Source organism: Alnus glutinosa, chromosome 5 (assembly GCF_958979055.1).
Source record: "Alnus glutinosa chromosome 5, dhAlnGlut1.1, whole genome shotgun sequence".
NCBI classification, from domain to species: domain Eukaryota; kingdom Viridiplantae; phylum Streptophyta; class Magnoliopsida; order Fagales; family Betulaceae; genus Alnus; species Alnus glutinosa.
Genome location: NC_084890.1, coordinates 24,746,286 through 24,764,907, shown reverse-complemented (window position 1 = coordinate 24,764,907; position 18,622 = coordinate 24,746,286). Strand labels below are relative to the sequence as shown.

The following is an 18,622-nucleotide window of genomic DNA, read 5'->3' as shown; positions in this document are numbered from 1 at the left end:
ATAAAAATGTTATGTACATGTAAGAATCACATGCTTTTTTTAATTGCAAGGACAAAGTTAGAATAAATTTGATTAAAAATGCATTTGCTTTTTCAACTTTGTAATTGCAGTTAAAAAAAAAATGCGCTTCTCACATACAAAATGACACACAACATTTTTATAGATTAGGTTGAAGGAGCTCTCTTTGAGCTTTATAGCCTCTATATAATATTCATTTGGGAGCTAGTAACTCAACTCATTCACACCCCTATTTATTGTAATGATATATAGTAAAGTCATTATCATTTCTTGGAATGATATATAGTAAAGTCATTATCTTGGTTTCACTTGGCTTGGAACCGTATAGTGTCGGCCGTCTAGAGATTCTGACTTTTTTTTTTTTTTTTGAGGTATCAATCAGGACATTTTTAATGTCATATATCTTGAAGGGTAGTGATACATGCACTACAAATGCACTACAAGTGTACAACTCCAAGGCACATTGGGGTGGGGCCTACACATGTGAGTCCTCCCAATGTGCCTTGGAGTTGTGCACTTATAGTGCACTTGTTGTAATTTTAGCATTTCCCCATCTTGAAACTAGGTCATGTAGATTGGGGTCAACCAACATGAATCGTACAAAGGTAGCGGCACTAATTCTGACATTTTGTGTTTTTTTTTTTAGATAACTAGTCAGATAATGACATTTTGGTATCATTTATTATTATAAAAAATAAAGGTGTGGACGAACTGAGCTACTACCGAATGACTATTTTATATAAAGGCTATGAAGCCTGGAGAGAGCTCTTTTAAGCTAGTCTATAAAATTATTATATGTTCTTTTATATGTGAGAAGCATATACTTTTTTTAATTGTAAGGACTAATTAGTTGAAATAAATTTTATTAAAAATGTATTTACTCTTCTAACTTTGTTAGTGCAATTAAAAAAAAATTGTACGTAAAAAACCACATGGCATTTTTATGAACTTGATTGAGCAGCTCTCTCCGAGCTTTATGGCCTCTATATAAACTATTCATTCACTTCATTTTATCTCATCAACTAGCCAATAATTACTCCATAATTGCTAATTTCTTTCCCACACTACTAACTCTCCCTTGTGAAGTTAGAACCATTTCTTTTCTCGGTGCCGAAAATGGCTAGCCTAAATTTCTTTTCTATCTTTAAGAACAATCCACTAGACCCTGAGGAGTTTAGGCAACAAGGGCACAATATGATGACAGACTTCCTTGCTGATTACTATGTGAATGTTGAGAAATACCCTGTTCAAAGCCAAGTGGAACCAAGGAGCATGTTTGGTTACCTGTTTTGGAAACAGTTTTCTATTTCCAAAACAGAAAACCGTGTTTGAAAACATAGGACACCCGTTTGGTTCGTTGTTTTTAAAACAAAAACAATGAAAACAAAAACTCACTGAAACACGTTTTTAGGAAACAATTCTAACCTGTTTTCTAAAACTGTTCTCGTTTCAAGTCTCAAAACACGCGCGGAACATGTCTGAAAAGGTTCTCATTTTAAGTGCACAGTAACAAGGCCACCGTTCGAGCCATGGTACAACATTTTTGAAAGGATTTTATGTACTTTCATCTCCATCTTCGCCCTCCCTTCAACCAACCGTAAATCAGCCTCCATCTTCAAGTCTTCAACCAAATCACAGAAGCCTTTGCTCCATCTTCAAGTAGCCTTTACTCCATCTTCACTCAGCCTTTACTCCTCCATCTTTCTCTTCACGTCACCCTCAACCAACTTATTCAATTCCTGCATCTACTCCAAAACCCATCGCACAACAGGATTCCAGCATCGTCGTGAGCAGGTTTACGTTATGTGCATCATCAGGGCTACCGCATCTGTAATTTCGATTTGGTGAGTAATTTTCCTTTTCCTAGCTTTAACCTAGGTCTACGTTTTGTCACTATGTAGTAGCCGAGCTCCAATGATTTTTGATTTCCTACTATTTTGCAATTCTTTCCAATGATTTTAAGTCATTGTATTGTGCATTTGTCTATTATTGGGGTATAATTGAAGTGGGTTTTGGATTATACTGTTGGGTTGGGGTTGTTATGAGCTGTTCTAGCTCTGCTTGGTTGTTGAGAAAAATGTGGGAAAGAAAAATAAAATTAGACTTGTGTGTGGTGAATTCAACCATGAAGGTCATTCTCTCTCTGTTTAGCTCATGCTGGATCATTTCCCATGTGCTGAAATATAATTTGGCATAAATCTAGTTTAGGATTCTTTTTCAATGCTCACTACTTGTTTGGTGTATGTCGAGTACAATTTTGAAGATCTTCCAAGGAGAATTCAAAAGCTGCAGAGACAAAGCCCAAGTCTGATGAGGATATGTGTGAAAAGAGAGACACAGAGGTGGATACTGGAAAGAAAGCAAACTCTGCTGTCAAGAAGGTTGCTATTGATAAAGAACTATTGCAGGTATTCCTTACCCGTTTGGGTACATTTTGTTGTTATTCATGTTTTTTTTTTTTTTATGGTATGTGATGTTATGATTAGTAGGGGAAGGAGTTTATGTTGTGTTTTAGGTTGAAGATATGAGGTTGATCATCCACAACTTGGGGAAGTTTAGTTCGCATAGGGATGTCAAGGTGAGAATCTGTAATTCAATTACTATTTAATCACCACTTGGTTTTTTGTTTTTTTAGTGTGCTATGTACTCCTTTCTTCTTCTTTTTTTCTTATATATATATTGTTTCGATATTTTGATCTTGATGGTTTGGTAGCTAATGTCTGGCATTTTAGATTGGAAAGGTCTTCGGATTTCTTCATTTTTCTTGAAAATAAATTTCAGTGTATGCCATTGCTTTTTTATGGTATGTGATGTGTTTTAAATTAAGTACTCGCAAGTGCACGAATCATTTTGCAATATAGTGTTATGCAAGTGCGAGGTCGATCCCACAGGGAATTGTGTTGCGAAAATTAATCTCTATTCAAACTAATCCTACTTTAACCTAGTTCCAAATTTAGGGTTTTTTTTTTTGATAAAAGAAAACATAAACAAGAATAATGAAAATAAAGGGGTCTAGGGTTTCGGAATCCACACTCACCAAATCATATCAACCTAATCTCATGCTCATCACACTTATTCGAGGTTGTCACGTATAAATCTTAGGTATGCTCTACATTGCTTCAAAAATCATTTAGATCATTCAATGATTTCGTTCATAGCACAAATCACAAAGAGTACCAATTGAAATCCAAACATCCAATGTATCATTCAATCACAATGGATATCTTCATTCGAACCGATAAAACAATGTATTAGTCAAACGACGCACAATGAATGTCCAATGTTTTGATAGATGAAAAACCAAGCAACCGATTTAATGAAACTTATTCCACATCATCACTTGTATCCGGAAACCACAAGAGATATCAAAACATCATTTCAAGAAAATCGAAGTAGAACAATGAGAAATCAAACCCATAAACTCAAATAGCATGAACAAGCAAGAAACTCGGTTTCTCTTCAATGGTGAGGTTTCATCCTCAACCCCAAACGAAAATATTAGCTACACATGATAAGATAACTACAACTTAAAACATTAAAAGCATAAAAATCAAAGAGTTGCAAAAGGAAAGAAATAAGCTACAAGAAGAAGAGAAGCAAGAAGTTATGTACAAAGAGGCTCATGCCTCTTCTTCTCTCTTGATTTTCAGCCTTGGTCTCCTTTTATAGCCAAGTGGTTTGTGTGGAATGGGTGAGTGGGTGTATGAGTGGAGAGATGAGTGGTGAGTGTTTTATGGAATGAGTGGTGAGTGTTTTATGGAATGAGTGGTGAGTGTTTTATGGAATGATGTTGAGTGGAAAAAAAGGTGATTAAGTGGCTGAGAATGTGGAGAAAAACGTGTATTGGCTCTAGCTTTGGGGAGACAAGGGATGAAGCAAAAGAAAAATAATAAGAGAGATGGTTCCGGATTTTCGGGATGATCCGACGACTGAAATTCAAACAGCTATATCTTTTTCCACGCATCTCCATATTGGCTGAAAATTGTTGCGTTGGAAAGCTGACATCTTGAACTTCAATTTAGACCTAAGAAACTCCCAAAAAGGATATCTTTTGGTCCTGTTATGATCAGTCTAAATGTACTGGTCTGCTGCATCCGAATTTCCTTGTATTTTGCTTGAATTGTATCATTTCTCTCTTATTGTCCTACAAAATATAAAAACACTAAAACTAACCAAAGCATTAGAAAATAACAAAGCTAAAGGTTTAACTAATATAAATTAAGGGGTCCAAATACACAATATTTGGTACTCATCAAATACCCCCAAACTTACATTTTGCTAGTCCCTTAGCAAAACAAAATGAAAAACAAAATCAAAGCATGAAACATAAATCCTCTTTCGTGGGAGACACGATTGCATTTAGCATATGCAACAAGCCTTTTAAACCCCTAGGACTCCCTAGTGGACGAGTGAAGTCTCGTGAGGGTTTGCCAGAAATGATACCCACAAACATTCAAACATTATGCTGTCAACGAGAAAAAGTTTTACCCAGACCATGGTTCATACGTCATTGGCATGCTTAAAAAGACAAACCCCATCATAAACATCAACAGGGGATCCAATCATCAAATCACTCATAAATGGACAGTTAAGACATCACATTTCCTCAAAAGTGTAGAGTGAAATCAACATGCAATTATGAGGTTTCATTTTAATCTCAAGATAAGTACTTCAAAAATCATTGGAATCCCTATCAAATGAAACAACCAAGGCAAGATATGCAAATTATTTTATTTTATTTATATATATATTTTTTTTTGTTTTTTTGTTTTTTTGTTTTTTTGTTTTTTTAATATGTTGGCTGTGCAATGCTCGGCTCCCTTAAGCTTTCTAATTGACCCATGTAACGAGTGTTGGGCCAGTGGCTCCCAAACCAAATGGTCTTAGGGCACTAGATGTAGAAACATCCCTAAGGGCTTAATTACTCAAGTCAAAAAGGCTACGAAGCCAAACTAGCCATACAATTAACCAAATTGAAATTCTCACCTTTTGACACGAACACTCAATGCTTAGTGAGGCAAGAGGCCCGGTTACTCAGTGAAAAACTCAAAATGATCTTCTTTTTCTTTTTTCTTTTTTCTTTTTTTTATTTTTTTTTTTTAATAAATATATAGCTTGCAAGCCAAGGTTATTTATCAATAAGTCATCCAACAACTCTCAAAATACACAATTAAGCACAAATTCATACCCCACAAATTACATGCTAACGTGCTCGTGATAGTTCAACTCAAGTGAAATCTTACTAGCCCAAAAATAAGTCAAAAGACTCAGATTCCTAAAGACATGATGTGTTCAAAAACTTAAGCAAGCCGATGAAATGCAAACCACAGCTATGGCTTAACTCAAACTTGACAACATAATTTTTTTTTTTTTTTTTTTTAATTAAAACATTTTAAGAACAAAAAGACAACTAAAAATAACTAAAAACAATTAGAAAAATTAAATAAACACACAAATGGAAACTTAAACAAACAGAAAATTTAAACAAACAAACAAATGAAATAAACAAACAAACAAATGGACAGAGTGCTTTTCCATACCCCCAAACTTGAATTACACATTGTCCGCAATGTGTAGTGTAGAAATACATTACCAGAAATACGGAAACATCGAGGTGTGAAAGGTCAAGGCGTCCCCCAAACTTAAACACCAAAACACCTGTCAACAAAAACTTAACAGCAACATTTCTCATAGACACAAACATCAAAATGTTAGTTGCTGTTAGAAATAAAAGTAAAATGAAAAGAAATAAAAATGAAAGAAATCAACTATACAAAAAAAGTAAAAGGGAAAAGAAAATTTACAGCGCCTTCTCAGATGGCCAACTTGCTTGCTTCGCAGGATCTTCGTAGTGCCATTTTTTATTATTATTATTATTACAGTCCATAAATAAATAAAAATAAAAATAAAAAAAATAAAAATATAATTATTGTCTTACAAAACGAAGTACTTCTAAGAAAACATAAATAAAAATAAAAAATAAAGAAAATAAAAATATAATTATTGTCTTACAAAACGAAGTACTTTTAAGAAAACATAAACTTGCGAATCGGACCTTTCCTGCAACATCCCCAGAGTATGCTTATACCTGACTAAGTTTCTGGGCGGAAAACCCTGAGGTTTTGGACTACACGCAAGAGGTCCTGGTGTTGCTCTTGGAGACGATTGGTATTTTGCTCCAACTCAGCATACCTCTTCTCCAAGTCTTTCGCATATGAATCTACCACCTTCTTCAGCTTTTTATTTTCTTGCTGTAGGACCCGATTCCTACGCCTAAAGTCCATGTACATTCGCTGCAAAGCCAAAGTTTGAGCTTTTAGCGCTTGAACTTCATTCCCTCGAACTTGCAGACGTCGAGCTATGTTTGTAACTGAAGAAGCACTCTGAATACTGAAAGCCAAAGAGTCATTGATGGCTTGAGCATCAGTCCTATCCGCCAACAACTTATCATCTCGAGGAGTTATGATGCCTTGAGCCACGGCTGCAGCTGCTGCATCATTCAGCATCACAGAGTCATTGGTCATGAGAGGACCTTTTTGCGTTAAGAATAATGGACGCCAAATTTCGGGTTGTACTACTGGCGTAGCATTCAGGTCAAGATTATTTTGGGAAGAGGAAGAAGCCATTTTTCTGCAAAACTTAGGAAACGATGATATTCCTCAAAGAATCTGAAGGAGAGAAGGATAGAAATGAAGCGGTGATTCAAAATATTTGAAGGGAAGGAAAGAGAACTTAATCACTGGGCGAGACGCGGTTTAATCAACGTCATTCTGAGCGCAGCCTCCACTATCACTAGTAGACAGCCGCCCACGAATCACGAGTTCTCTTCTTTTTGAGTGCAGCCTCCATTATCACTAGTAGACAGCCGCCCTCGAATCACGAGTTCTCTTCTTTTTGAGCGCAGCCTCCATTATCACTAGTAGACAGCCGCCCTCGAATCATGAGTTCTCTTCTTTTTGAGTTTTCACCCTTTTCACCTTCTCGAATTCCGAATTTACCCAATGACTTTTCCGGATTCATCGCCGCACTTTCCGCAACTAGCAGTCGTAGAGGGGCATCCCGAGAATGAGCTGGATGAGCGTTCCGAGAAAGGGATGGAGATATTACGATTCACTGTCGGCATCACTTGCACCGTCCCCTCTCAAATTTTCTCTATAAATTTACTCGTCTTCTCTCTGGCAAAGCACACCTATGAGCTCTCAACCCTTCACACTTCGAGAGCCAAATCTTTCTTCTAATCTGAACTCATCATCGCTTCTTGGAAGGGAAGATGTAGTTCATAACCAATTTCAAAGTTTAAAGTTGGGAAAAATGCAGCATCACAACCAGATTCACAAACAACGAAGCAAGACTATTCTTGATCATACTATCCAGAAGCAAGATTATTCTTGATCATGCAAGACCTTCTCTTCCGTCTTGTCAACCTGGACGCTCTTCACATCTATCCTCAATCCGGTGATGGCGATCTATGACAGAAGAGAGAGAGCACTACGATATGAGTACCGCGCTCATATCCTTTCCGGATTGCTTGCCTCGCCTTCTTTGCTTTCTTCACATTCCCCACCTTCCTCTCCTTCGAGGCTTCCATGTTCTCATTTAGCAAGCTTTCCATGGTTCATGTGGGTTGAAATTGTAAGGGTAGTTGGTTGGAGCAAGTGTCCTACCACTAGGTGAAACATGTTGTACAGAAGAATCTCAATAATTATCAAAATAAGAATCCATGCTTCACTTACACCCTATAGCAAGAAGTTATCCCACCATTGAAAAATTAAAAATAAACTAACAAACAAAAACAGACAACAAAATAAGATAAAACAGAAACAAAATATTTAACAAAAATAATTAAAAAAAACAACTGTGCGAAAAGGTAAAAGAAAATTTACAGCGTCTTCCCCGATCATGTGGATGTCCAACCAATCCCTTCCACCCTTTCTTCTTAAAGAATTGATGTCCCTCGAGAGAAATGTTTCGCCATCTTATGTAGCTAACTTGCTTGCCTCGAAGGATCTTTGTAGGACAATGGTTCCTAGATTTGCGCGGTTCTGTGCATAGATCCTTGACAGTTTTGGCATAAGATGGCTCTTTGAGACATTTAAGAATTGAAGCTTGGGGTTCATGAAATGTCTCAAGAGGGATGGTGATGAAGGAATGAGCTTCAGTACTCATTCCGTATTCGGACATATTTGGATTGGGCGGGGGCGCTGCTTGCTCCAGGTGCTCCTCCTTTTCTTCCTCTTCATTTCCATCCACCATTTCCTCACTCTCAATTGTTGATGTGTCTTGGACATGCTCATGATGAAGATTGCTGGAATCATCCTCATCAATCATGTAGTGCCCTTTAGCCATCAACTGACCTTGAAACTCTTCTTCCTCCAGTCTGTTATACTCAGCAACCAGATATTCGAACTGTCCTTCTATCCTGGCAATCGCCTGAGTGTTTTCCAAGGTGGCATTCTTTATTTCACTAATAGCCTGCTTCACTTCATTAATAGATTGGGTGTTAACCAATGTGGCATTCTTCATTTCATGAATGGTTTGGCTTGAAAACTGCATGAAGGCCTTGAGAGTGTCTTCTAATGATGACTGTGGTGTCGGTTGGTTGAAGGATGAAGGATGGGAAGATTGGGTATCGAACTGCGAATATTCAGGATAGTGCAGTTCCTGAAATTGGGGAGCATGATTTCCCATGGCTTGAGCTTGCCACGAGAAATCAGGATGGTCGCTCCAGTCCGGGTTGTAAAAATTGGGATTTGAATCGAATCCCGGGCTGGAGGAGTTTGTGTTCAATTGCTCAGGTGAAAAATTATAGAACTGTCCCCAGGAGGGACAATTACTATCACTATGATAAGGATCAGAGCAATAGGAACATGGTTCATATGGGTGATAATTCATGTTTTACAATCACTTCCTACCAAAAATATGAACCCCTTTTTTTTTTTTTTTAAAGAAATTGCAAGTGGGGCAGACAGAATTCTCTAAGAACCCAGGTTCGTTCCCAGGAAAGTGAGGGGGGTCACACCGGACACACTTAAATCCCAAGACTTTCCTAGCCAGAACTTGCCTCGACACTTAGATAGCGCCGTAAGACCACACTTAGCAAAATATACTTTTTTTTTTTTTGAAGATTAAAATAAAAAAATAGCACAAACAAAATAAATAAATAAAAAAAAATTAAAGACTAACACGAATGCATAAAACAACCAACGACACCAGAAAGGCAAGAATTAAAACTTACAAATTTGGACCAAAAAAATTATTTTTTTGGCAAGAATTTCTGCTACTGAACTATTCCAGGTAACACCTCCGGTGTTGGTTTGATCGATCGACTTCGCAAAATTCCGCACAACCTGAAATAACAATAAAACAGAAAACCTTTTTTTTTTTTTTTTTTTTTTTTTTGGTTAGACAATAAAACAAAAACAAATAAAAATAAAAAGAAACAAAAATTGGAAGAAGAAAAAGAAAACAAAAATCTACCTAAACTAGTAGAAAAATAAAATCAATTCAAACAAAAATCAATTTCCACAAATAAAACAATTCCCCGGCAACGGCGCCAAAAACTTGATGTGTTTTAAATTAAGTACTCGCAAGTGCACGAATCATTTTGCAATATAGTGTTATGCAAGTGCGAGGTCGATCCCACAGGGAATTGTGTTGCGAAAATTAATCTCTATTCAAACTAATCCTACTTTAACCTAGTTCCAAATTTAGGGTTTTTTTTTTTGATAAAAGAAAACATAAACAAGAATAATGAAAATAAAGGGGTCTAGGGTTTCGGAATCCACACTCACCAAATCATATCAACCTAATCTCATGCTCATCACACTTATTCGAGGTTGTCACGTATAAATCTTAGGTATGCTCTACATTGCTTCAAAAATCATTTAGATCATTCAATGATTTCGTTCATAGCACAAATCACAAAGAGTACCAATTGAAATCCAAACATCCAATGTATCATTCAATCACAATGGATATCTTCATTCGAACCGATAAAACAATGTATTAGTCAAACGACGCACAATGAATGTCCAATGTTTTGATAGATGAAAAACCAAGCAACCGATTTAATGAAACTTATTCCACATCATCACTTGTATCCGGAAACCACAAGAGATATCAAAACATCATTTCAAGAAAATCGAAGTAGAACAATGAGAAATCAAACCCATAAACTCAAATAGCATGAACAAGCAAGAAACTCGGTTTCTCTTCAATGGTGAGGTTTCATCCTCAACCCCAAACGAAAATATTAGCTACACATGATAAGATAACTACAACTTAAAACATTAAAAGCATAAAAATCAAAGAGTTGCAAAAGGAAAGAAATAAGCTACAAGAAGAAGAGAAGCAAGAAGTTATGTACAAAGAGGCTCATGCCTCTTCTTCTCTCTTGATTTTCAGCCTTGGTCTCCTTTTATAGCCAAGTGGTTTGTGTGGAATGGGTGAGTGGGTGTATGAGTGGAGAGATGAGTGGTGAGTGTTTTATGGAATGAGTGGTGAGTGTTTTATGGAATGAGTGGTGAGTGTTTTATGGAATGATGTTGAGTGGAAAAAAAGGTGATTAAGTGGCTGAGAATGTGGAGAAAAACGTGTATTGGCTCTAGCTTTGGGGAGACAAGGGATGAAGCAAAAGAAAAATAATAAGAGAGATGGTTCCGGATTTTCGGGATGATCCGACGACTGAAATTCAAACAGCTATATCTTTTTCCACGCATCTCCATATTGGCTGAAAATTGTTGCGTTGGAAAGCTGACATCTTGAACTTCAATTTAGACCTAAGAAACTCCCAAAAAGGATATCTTTTGGTCCTGTTATGATCAGTCTAAATGTACTGGTCTGCTGCATCCGAATTTCCTTGTATTTTGCTTGAATTGTATCATTTCTCTCTTATTGTCCTACAAAATATAAAAACACTAAAACTAACCAAAGCATTAGAAAATAACAAAGCTAAAGGTTTAACTAATATAAATTAAGGGGTCCAAATACACAATATTTGGTACTCATCAAATACCCCCAAACTTACATTTTGCTAGTCCCTTAGCAAAACAAAATGAAAAACAAAATCAAAGCATGAAACATAAATCCTCTTTCGTGGGAGACACGATTGCATTTAGCATATGCAACAAGCCTTTTAAACCCCTAGGACTCCCTAGTGGACGAGTGAAGTCTCGTGAGGGTTTGCCAGAAATGATACCCACAAACATTCAAACATTATGCTGTCAACGAGAAAAAGTTTTACCCAGACCATGGTTCATACGTCATTGGCATGCTTAAAAAGACAAACCCCATCATAAACATCAACAGGGGATCCAATCATCAAATCACTCATAAATGGACAGTTAAGACATCACATTTCCTCAAAAGTGTAGAGTGAAATCAACATGCAATTATGAGGTTTCATTTTAATCTCAAGATAAGTACTTCAAAAATCATTGGAATCCCTATCAAATGAAACAACCAAGGCAAGATATGCAAATTATTTTATTTTATTTATATATATATATTTTTTTGTTTTTTTGTTTTTTTGTTTTTTTGTTTTTTTAATATGTTGGCTGTGCAATGCTCGGCTCCCTTAAGCTTTCTAATTGACCCATGTAACGAGTGTTGGGCCAGTGGCTCCCAAACCAAATGGTCTTAGGGCACTAGATGTAGAAACATCCCTAAGGGCTTAATTACTCAAGTCAAAAAGGCTACGAAGCCAAACTAGCCATACAATTAACCAAATTGAAATTCTCACCTTTTGACACGAACACTCAATGCTTAGTGAGGCAAGAGGCCCGGTTACTCAGTGAAAAACTCAAAATGATCTTCTTTTTCTTTTTTCTTTTTTCTTTTTTTTATTTTTTATTTTTAATAAATATATATCTTGCAAGCCAAGGTTATTTATCAATAAGTCATCCAACAACTCTCAAAATACACAATTAAGCACAAATTCATACCCCACAAATTACATGCTAACGTGCTCGTGATAGTTCAACTCAAGTGAAATCTTACTAGCCCAAAAATAAGTCAAAAGACTCAGATTCCTAAAGACATGATGTGTTCAAAAACTTAAGCAAGCCGATGAAATGCAAACCACAGCTATGGCTTAACTCAAACTTGACAACATAATTTTTTTTTTTTTTTTTTTTTAATTAAAACATTTTAAGAACAAAAAGACAACTAAAAATAACTAAAAACAATTAGAAAAATTAAATAAACACACAAATGGAAACTTAAACAAACAGAAAATTTAAACAAACAAACAAATGAAATAAACAAACAAACAAATGGACAGAGTGCTTTTCCATACCCCCAAACTTGAATTACACATTGTCCGCAATGTGTAGTGTAGAAATACATTACCAGAAATACGGAAACATCGAGGTGTGAAAGGTCAAGGCGTCCCCCAAACTTAAACACCAAAACACCTGTCAACAAAAACTTAACAGCAACATTTCTCATAGACACAAACATCAAAATGTTAGTTGCTGTTAGAAATAAAAGTAAAATGAAAAGAAATAAAAATGAAAGAAATCAACTATACAAAAAAAGTAAAAGGGAAAAGAAAATTTACAGCGCCTTCTCAGATGGCCAACTTGCTTGCTTCGCAGGATCTTCGTAGTGCCATTTTTTATTATTATTATTATTACAGTCCATAAATAAATAAAAATAAAAATAAAAAAAATAAAAATATAATTATTGTCTTACAAAACGAAGTACTTCTAAGAAAACATAAATAAAAATAAAAAATAAAGAAAATAAAAATATAATTATTGTCTTACAAAACGAAGTACTTTTAAGAAAATATAAACTTGCGAATCGGACCTTTCCTGCAACATCCCCAGAGTATGCTTATACCTGACTAAGTTTCTGGGCGGAAAACCCTGAGGTTTTGGACTACACGCAAGAGGTCCTGGTGTTGCTCTTGGAGACGATTGGTATTTTGCTCCAACTCAGCATACCTCTTCTCCAAGTCTTTCGCATATGAATCTACCACCTTCTTCAGCTTTTTATTTTCTTGCTGTAGGACCCGATTCCTACGCCTAAAGTCCATGTACATTCGCTGCAAAGCCAAAGTTTGAGCTTTTAGCGCTTGAACTTCATTCCCTCGAACTTGCAGACGTCGAGCTATGTTTGTAACTGAAGAAGCACTCTGAATACTGAAAGCCAAAGAGTCATTGATGGCTTGAGCATCAGTCCTATCCGCCAACAACTTATCATCTCGAGGAGTTATGATGCCTTGAGCCACGGCTGCAGCTGCTGCATCATTCAGCATCACAGAGTCATTGGTCATGAGAGGACCTTTTTGCGTTAAGAATAATGGACGCCAAATTTCGGGTTGTACTACTGGCGTAGCATTCAGGTCAAGATTATTTTGGGAAGAGGAAGAAGCCATTTTTCTGCAAAACTTAGGAAACGATGATATTCCTCAAAGAATCTGAAGGAGAGAAGGATAGAAATGAAGCGGTGATTCAAAATATTTGAAGGGAAGGAAAGAGAACTTAATCACTGGGCGAGACGCGGTTTAATCAACGTCATTCTGAGCGCAGCCTCCACTATCACTAGTAGACAGCCGCCCACGAATCACGAGTTCTCTTCTTTTTGAGTGCAGCCTCCATTATCACTAGTAGACAGCCGCCCTCGAATCACGAGTTCTCTTCTTTTTGAGCGCAGCCTCCATTATCACTAGTAGACAGCCGCCCTCGAATCATGAGTTCTCTTCTTTTTGAGTTTTCACCCTTTTCACCTTCTCGAATTCCGAATTTACCCAATGACTTTTCCGGATTCATCGCCGCACTTTCCGCAACTAGCAGTCGTAGAGGGGCATCCCGAGAATGAGCTGGATGAGCGTTCCGAGAAAGGGATGGAGATATTACGATTCACTGTCGGCATCACTTGCACCGTCCCCTCTCAAATTTTCTCTATAAATTTACTCGTCTTCTCTCTGGCAAAGCACACCTATGAGCTCTCAACCCTTCACACTTCGAGAGCCAAATCTTTCTTCTAATCTGAACTCATCATCGCTTCTTGGAAGGGAAGATGTAGTTCATAACCAATTTCAAAGTTTAAAGTTGGGAAAAATGCAGCATCACAACCAGATTCACAAACAACGAAGCAAGACTATTCTTGATCATACTATCCAGAAGCAAGATTATTCTTGATCATGCAAGACCTTCTCTTCCGTCTTGTCAACCTGGACGCTCTTCACATCTATCCTCAATCCGGTGATGGCGATCTATGACAGAAGAGAGAGAGCACTACGATATGAGTACCGCGCTCATATCCTTTCCGGATTGCTTGCCTCGCCTTCTTTGCTTTCTTCACATTCCCCACCTTCCTCTCCTTCGAGGCTTCCATGTTCTCATTTAGCAAGCTTTCCATGGTTCATGTGGGTTGAAATTGTAAGGGTAGTTGGTTGGAGCAAGTGTCCTACCACTAGGTGAAACATGTTGTACAGAAGAATCTCAATAATTATCAAAATAAGAATCCATGCTTCACTTACACCCTATAGCAAGAAGTTATCCCACCATTGAAAAATTAAAAATAAACTAACAAACAAAAACAGACAACAAAATAAGATAAAACAGAAACAAAATATTTAACAAAAATAATTAAAAAAAACAACTGTGCGAAAAGGTAAAAGAAAATTTACAGCGTCTTCCCCGATCATGTGGATGTCCAACCAATCCCTTCCACCCTTTCTTCTTAAAGAATTGATGTCCCTCGAGAGAAATGTTTCGCCATCTTATGTAGCTAACTTGCTTGCCTCGAAGGATCTTTGTAGGACAATGGTTCCTAGATTTGCGCGGTTCTGTGCATAGATCCTTGACAGTTTTGGCATAAGATGGCTCTTTGAGACATTTAAGAATTGAAGCTTGGGGTTCATGAAATGTCTCAAGAGGGATGGTGATGAAGGAATGAGCTTCAGTACTCATTCCGTATTCGGACATATTTGGATTGGGCGGGGGCGCTGCTTGCTCCAGGTGCTCCTCCTTTTCTTCCTCTTCATTTCCATCCACCATTTCCTCACTCTCAATTGTTGATGTGTCTTGGACATGCTCATGATGAAGATTGCTGGAATCATCCTCATCAATCATGTAGTGCCCTTTAGCCATCAACTGACCTTGAAACTCTTCTTCCTCCAGTCTGTTATACTCAGCAACCAGATATTCGAACTGTCCTTCTATCCTGGCAATCGCCTGAGTGTTTTCCAAGGTGGCATTCTTTATTTCACTAATAGCCTGCTTCACTTCATTAATAGATTGGGTGTTAACCAATGTGGCATTCTTCATTTCATGAATGGTTTGGCTTGAAAACTGCATGAAGGCCTTGAGAGTGTCTTCTAATGATGACTGTGGTGTCGGTTGGTTGAAGGATGAAGGATGGGAAGATTGGGTATCGAACTGCGAATATTCAGGATAGTGCAGTTCCTGAAATTGGGGAGCATGATTTCCCATGGCTTGAGCTTGCCACGAGAAATCAGGATGGTCGCTCCAGTCCGGGTTGTAAAAATTGGGATTTGAATCGAATCCCGGGCTGGAGGAGTTTGTGTTCAATTGCTCAGGTGAAAAATTATAGAACTGTCCCCAGGAGGGACAATTACTATCACTATGATAAGGATCAGAGCAATAGGAACATGGTTCATATGGGTGATAATTCATGTTTTACAATCACTTCCTACCAAAAATATGAACCCCTTTTTTTTTTTTTTTAAAGAAATTGCAAGTGGGGCAGACAGAATTCTCTAAGAACCCAGGTTCGTTCCCAGGAAAGTGAGGGGGGTCACACCGGACACACTTAAATCCCAAGACTTTCCTAGCCAGAACTTGCCTCGACACTTAGATAGCGCCGTAAGACCACACTTAGCAAAATATACTTTTTTTTTTTTTGAAGATTAAAATAAAAAAATAGCACAAACAAAATAAATAAATAAAAAAAAATTAAAGACTAACACGAATGCATAAAACAACCAACGACACCAGAAAGGCAAGAATTAAAACTTACAAATTTGGACCAAAAAAATTATTTTTTTGGCAAGAATTTCTGCTACTGAACTATTCCAGGTAACACCTCCGGTGTTGGTTTGATCGATCGACTTCGCAAAATTCCGCACAACCTGAAATAACAATAAAACAGAAAACCTTTTTTTTTTTTTTTTTTTTTTTTTTGGTTAGACAATAAAACAAAAACAAATAAAAATAAAAAGAAACAAAAATTGGAAGAAGAAAAAGAAAACAAAAATCTACCTAAACTAGTAGAAAAATAAAATCAATTCAAACAAAAATCAATTTCCACAAATAAAACAATTCCCCGGCAACGGCGCCAAAAACTTGATGTGTTTTAAATTAAGTACTCGCAAGTGCACGAATCATTTTGCAATATAGTGTTATGCAAGTGCGAGGTCGATCCCACAGGGAATTGTGTTGCGAAAATTAATCTCTATTCAAACTAATCCTACTTTAACCTAGTTCCAAATTTAGGGTTTTTTTTTTTGATAAAAGAAAACATAAACAAGAATAATGAAAATAAAGGGGTCTAGGGTTTCGGAATCCACACTCACCAAATCATATCAACCTAATCTCATGCTCATCACACTTATTCGAGGTTGTCACGTATAAATCTTAGGTATGCTCTACATTGCTTCAAAAATCATTTAGATCATTCAATGATTTCGTTCATAGCACAAATCACAAAGAGTACCAATTGAAATCCAAACATCCAATGTATCATTCAATCACAATGGATATCTTCATTCGAACCGATAAAACAATGTATTAGTCAAACGACGCACAATGAATGTCCAATGTTTTGATAGATGAAAAACCAAGCAACCGATTTAATGAAACTTATTCCACATCATCACTTGTATCCGGAAACCACAAGAGATATCAAAACATCATTTCAAGAAAATCGAAGTAGAACAATGAGAAATCAAACCCATAAACTCAAATAGCATGAACAAGCAAGAAACTCGGTTTCTCTTCAATGGTGAGGTTTCATCCTCAACCCCAAACGAAAATATTAGCTACACATGATAAGATAACTACAACTTAAAACATTAAAAGCATAAAAATCAAAGAGTTGCAAAAGGAAAGAAATAAGCTACAAGAAGAAGAGAAGCAAGAAGTTATGTACAAAGAGGCTCATGCCTCTTCTTCTCTCTTGATTTTCAGCCTTGGTCTCCTTTTATAGCCAAGTGGTTTGTGTGGAATGGGTGAGGGGGGTGTATGAGTGGATAGATGAGTGGTGAGTGTTTTATGGAATGAGTGGTGAGTGTTTTATGGAATGAGTGGTGAGTGTTTTATGGAATGATGTTGAGTGGAAAAAAAGGTGATTAAGTGGCTGAGAATGTGGAGAAAAACGTGTATTGGCTCTAGCTTTGGGGAGACAAGGGATGAAGCAAAAGAAAAATAATAAGAGAGATGGTTCCGGATTTTCGGGATGATCCGATGACTGAAATTCAAACAGCTATATCTTTTTCCAAGCATCTCCATATTGGCTGAAAATTGTTGCGTTGGAAAGCTGACATCTTGAACTTCAATTTAGACCTAAGAAACTCCCAAAAAGGATATCTTTTGGTCCTGTTATGATCAGTCTAAATGTACTGGTCTGCTGCATCCGAATTTCCTTGTATTTTGCTTGAATTGTATCATTTCTCTCTTATTGTCCTACAAAATATAAAAACACTAAAACTAACCAAAGCATTAGAAAATAACAAAGCTAAAGGTTTAACTAATATAAATTAAGGGGTCCAAATACACAATATTTGGTACTCATCAGTATGGTCCTGAAAGGGGATGGATTCTTCTCTTATACTTGGGTTTTGGTTTCTGCAATTAGAGTGTTCTAGTGTTTGTTTCTAATGTCTGCCAAAATGCAAAAGCACATTCTTTTGTACTGTTTTTTTCCGATGATAATGAGAAAGATGCGCAATTTGCCAGATGGGCAGCATTTTCGAATGATGAAAAATCTTTAAGCCTTTCGAATTCTCCTTTGTTAACCATACTGATACAGCTGCTTTCGTTGAAGATCACACCACTGGAACACAGCACCTTGAAGATCCTCCTGCAGAATCTCATCACGCATATCACTCAATCATGTGTGACATCAAAGGCAACTCATCAAGACAGTATCTTGGAGATCCTACTGCAGCATCCTCTCACGCATATCACTCAATCATGTGTGGAATCAAAGGCAACTCATCAAAACAAATATTGCTCAAATCAGCAAGTCCACACTTGTCATACTCATTCACAGAAAATAGCCGTAGCCCGCACACAATGGCAGTGCAGAACTTATAAGGAAAGATTGACAGACATCTTTCTCATATATGAGCAATAGTATCATGTCTGATATTAATTTTGATTTGTTGTAAAGATCTTTCTATACGTATCACCATGTACAAATAGTATATAATACAGTGAACATCATTTTATAATTAACCAAGAAAATTTTCTCCCATTTCAAAGTCTTTTATGGTATCAGAGCCTTTCTAGGCACACGCCCAAACAACTCTCACATCCTTAACCTTTTGATGTGGCTTTCTTTACTATCTTCATTCACTCGTAACAATTTATCTATATTCTTTTATGCAAGAAAGTGACAAGTTTGGTTACTA

At 36.8% G+C, this 18,622-nt stretch overlaps 1 protein-coding gene and 1 pseudogene across 2 annotated transcripts; both read left to right on the top strand.

The window, feature by feature from the left end:
* Positions 1-1,134: 1,134 nt before the first annotated feature.
* The window catches only part of LOC133869138 (tyrosine decarboxylase-like), a 33,493-nt pseudogene continuing 16,005 nt past the window's right edge, over positions 1,135-18,622 (top strand).
* On the top strand, positions 1,480-18,445 carry LOC133867983 (uncharacterized). 2 transcript variants are annotated; one of them, XM_062304770.1, is made up of 4 exons: positions 1,480-1,862; positions 2,269-2,426; positions 2,534-2,596; positions 18,034-18,445. In XM_062304770.1, exons 2-4 carry the CDS (start codon positions 2,337-2,339, stop codon positions 18,343-18,345), a joined length of 465 nt encoding a protein of 154 aa, XP_062160754.1. In that variant the 5' UTR covers positions 1,480-1,862; positions 2,269-2,336; the 3' UTR covers positions 18,346-18,445. The 2 variants fall into 2 exon arrangements, with proteins under 2 accessions (XP_062160754.1, XP_062160753.1); XM_062304769.1 differs by having other exon boundaries at positions 18,019-18,445.

Bases quoted from the DNA above. Each gene is read 5' to 3' on its own strand.
- LOC133867983 (XM_062304769.1), top strand. From the start codon at position 2,337: ATGTGTGAAAAGAGAGACACAGAGGTGGATACTGGAAAGAAAGCAAAC. The intron at 2,427-2,533 runs GTATTCCTTACC...GTTGTGTTTTAG, and splicing joins TTGATAAAGAACTATTGCAG to GTTGAAGATATGAGGTTGAT. The intron at 2,597-18,018 runs GTGAGAATCTGT...ATACTGATACAG, and splicing joins GTTCGCATAGGGATGTCAAG to CTGCTTTCGTTGAAGATCAC.